The 3912-nt window shown below is 37.5% G+C and overlaps 1 protein-coding gene across 1 annotated transcript; it reads left to right on the top strand.

Moving 5' to 3' along the window:
* The first annotated feature begins 2152 nt into the window (after positions 1-2152).
* On the top strand, positions 2153-3353 carry LOC112126235. Its single transcript, XM_024224908.1, has one exon. It carries the CDS (start codon positions 2235-2237, stop codon positions 3123-3125), a length of 891 nt encoding a protein of 296 aa, XP_024080676.1. The 5' UTR covers positions 2153-2234; the 3' UTR covers positions 3126-3353.
* Positions 3354-3912: the final 559 nt, after the last annotated feature.

Here is a 3912-nt window from a genome sequence, read left to right as displayed (position 1 = left end):
CGTCGACTCTACGATAAAATAAACCAAAAACCAGTTAGACATATTCAATTAATGAAAATAAATGCTTATCCGTTTATAAAAAGCAATACTAACATAAACTTGCTACATTATGTATTGTTATATTTTATTTCATGTTTTGTTTGTCATTTTGTTTCTATCATTTATTTTTCATTGTAGTATTTCTTTTATTTTAGTATTGATGAAGGCAACCAAAAAAATCCTTCAATTATGAAAAACCAATATGTTATCAATTATTAAAAACAATTTATATGTCCAGTTTTGTGGAGCACTAATTAGTATAATTAATAACAACAATCAGATATAATCATCAATAGAATATTTATTATTTTTAATTTATATATACCAAAATGCAGCCACATTGCACGGCTGTTGACAGTATTTCCTCTGCTTTAGAAAACAGAGAACTGCTCAGGTGGTCCTTAGACATGTCCAAAACTTTTGGCAAGATCATGCACTGGGAGACCTCTAAAATCTAAAACAATTCTTACACATTCCTTATTACCTAAAACTAAAATCCTAACAGTTCGTTGCTTCAATGTGCTGCACTAAGTTATCTATTTGTGAGACAAGACCGATCCAGGACATTTAACAAGGGAGCATTCTTGATCACACTGTAATATTTGTACTGTTGACATCCCTACAATCTAAACACCATTCTTACAACGCGGGCGATACCGCAGTTTTATCTTCTAACTCCAATCCTAGCCCAACCATATTTGACATCCCGGTGTATATTTAACTCATCGAAAAATGGTGAGAAATGTGGAAAATGAAACTTAATGAGGATAAATGCACTCAAATTATGTTCACGATAAGCAAACAGATCTGCCCAGGTTTACAGCTTTATGAGCAAAGAACTACTGACATCTACCCAGGAAGTAAACAATTGCCTGACTGGGATCTCCCACACAAGATTCAAGCAACACGAACTAAACAATTTGGACAACTATGAAAACAACTAGGACCGAAATCAGCCTGAAATATGAAGGTCAAACTAACACTGTACAAAACATTACTTATTTTTACGCACGGAGGGAGCTGGGGGTTACTACGAAGCCTTCTAATATCAACCGAATTCAAGCATCCCAATCCAAAGTCCTAAGAACTCTTCAATCTCCACAGTTCCTAATATCCTATCGACAACGACCTTAACGTTCCCTTCGTTAAAAAACTGATCCTTCCCGTTTCCTCAAGTTTTACTCCCATTTTTTAACCCGTCCTAACCCGACTGCTCAAGCCTTTTTGACCACCACCCAACCCAAGAACCCTCCACGTTGCACAACGAGGATGGCCTCGAGGGTTCCTCACTCTTAATAACAAATTAAGTGTTTCTGGTGCAGTGTGTTGTTACTTTTTTCGTAAATGAAGTAGCTCTGGACAGGATACAAATGAACAAATATATACCACACATACAATCACATATCCATCTATATCCTTTTATGTGGATGAAATTTGGTACTATACAGATTATTATGAATGGAAATTTTGTATTATATTTGTACTTACTACTCTTCTGTACATATCAATATTGAATTTTTTAATAATATTGTTAATGAAATAGCATCTTTTTATGATTTCTGTCACAGAGCACTAAATATTAAGCACGTTTCCATGATAAAAAATGTTACTACTGACATATTTATCTCGACCAATACCTTTCATAAATATTAATTAATTGAAAAAAGTTAATTGGTCAATCGGACCCCGAACTGTAATGGATTTAATAATTAAACTGAAGTATATCTTCACGAAAGCTCTCCGTGGCCATTTCATTTGCCGCCGAGAATCCAATCCGATTACACATTTGAAAAATGGCGAAAAGAAGGGAAAATTCGAGAGGTGAGGTTGAGATGGGAAGTTAGTGTCCGAGCGGATCGAAGTCACGGTAGCTCAAGTGGTAGAGCAGCGGCGTATTTAGCCCAAGGCCGTGGGTTCCAATCCCGATCGTGACGCTGACTTTTTTTCTCGACCAATACCTTTCATAAATATTAGTTAGCACTGGCAATTGAATTTCTTGGAATGGGGTGGTGTTTGGAAAAAACACACCTGAAAACAGGGAAATTTATATCTAATAAGCTAAGAGATTCTTTTATTCCTTCGGAAATCTCACTACAGATGACTAAGATTTCTGAATGAAATCCATGTGTTTTTAATTTAAAAAAATCTTAGATCCTAGAAGTAGCAAGTAGATTTATTTCTGATTAGATTTCAAGATGACACGAATTTGCCCAACCCAGGAATGTATTACTGAGTTCAAGTTGAACGTAAATCCTCCTAACTTCGATGAGTTCGAAAGAGACCCTAAGAGCACTGTGCAGAAAAACAATGTTGTCAAAGATAACCTATCTGATCACTCGGAGCCAGAGAGAGACGTGGAATACCCTCGTGGAAACCCTTTATGGAGCAGTCTTAAAAATGACTACAGATTCATAAATAATGATATGATAGAAGATTTCTACGTACGACGAAAATTAGAAAACCCAAATAATTTCTGGGATACGAACAATACCACTTACCTTGGGAAAAAGACCTTCCCAACTCTTATGCAAGGCATGGTTGAATGTCTAAAATTAGCCAAAGCAAGAGGGATTCTGATGACCCGTAGGTTCAAAATAGACGCTGTGGACTTCATTAGTGAGTACGTGTACAATCATGACCCCTACTACCCAGAGAGGCTTAGCGAACCCAAGAGCATTTTCGACATAGAGAAATTTAGGAAATTAGCCATCAACGGCGAACGAGGACACTGCCCGACATCTTGGGATTGGGATAGAGAGCAAGCCGCAATCGTTCTTCAGAAGAACCTCAGGGGCTGGCTCGTCAGGAAGCGACCGGAAGTGCAGAGAGTCAGAATATTCCATAAAGCGTTGAAATTCCCATGGAAAGTCCAACCGACATCCGTCTATCCTGACAACATCTACGACCTCGTTGAAATCTATCCGGAAATCCACTTGCCGAATAACAGTAGGTGTGGTCTTACATATGAGGATTACCTCAGTCGAAAAAAGGCCGCCTGGGAAGAAGAAAACAAAAAGAAATTATCAGAGGAAAGAATCAGACAATTTCTTAGAAAGATGACTATTAGTTCACATGCCGACGATTGAACGATATAAGCTAATGTAACTGACTTCTGATGTGTATAAGTTAATTTAGAACAAGGCAGGTTTCCTTAAAACGATCTTATTTCCATCGAGTCATGAGAAAGATGAGTTCACTCCCGTTCTTCCCTCTTTAATATAAATTCGGGTAATCATTGAAAGAACATGCAAGATGTCCCTTCTGCTACGCTCAACAGGAGTGAGGAAAAATACACATAATTATTGTAGGTACAAGTTGGCATTTTATTTGATGTGCATAACAATTAAGCAGTATAATTAACAGTAAGGGGTGTCATTTAAAAATGCTCTAGTTTTGAATTGATTCGAATATACCATTAAGGATTAATGGTTTATTCATTCTCCTCGTTTGAACGTTTTAACTTTTTTTTCGTGACCGAAACGTGATAGGTTACTCCATGCAATGACTGTGCTGTCCTGCAGCTATGGATTGAAAGGTTTAACGTCCTCTAAATACTAAAAGGGTCGAGACATTGTTGGTTTACAGCCGGTGCGCCCGAGGCAGATTGATTTGTCACAGTGAACACGAGTCCGGGACACGAGCCCGATCAATTACTTTGAATTTTTTCTCTCAGCACCCTAGTTTTCATTAACGTCGGATCTATAAGTTTGGGAAAAAGAACGGATTAGTTATTTTTGTATTTTTTGTATCCGATTCTCTGTCGGTCTCTAAGACTTTCTTTTCCCATCACAATAAAACCACCGACGCAGTCGATTGATCTCCTACGTCTTGTACGTGACAAATGCTTCAAATTGTTTTACAGTTGGTTAGACG

The sequence above is a fragment of the Cimex lectularius genome, unplaced genomic scaffold, assembly GCF_000648675.2.
Source record: "Cimex lectularius strain Harlan isolate CLEC.00 unplaced genomic scaffold, Clec_2.1 scaffold43, whole genome shotgun sequence".
Classification (NCBI taxonomy): domain Eukaryota; kingdom Metazoa; phylum Arthropoda; class Insecta; order Hemiptera; family Cimicidae; genus Cimex; species Cimex lectularius.
This window is presented reverse-complemented; position numbering and strand designations above follow the sequence as displayed.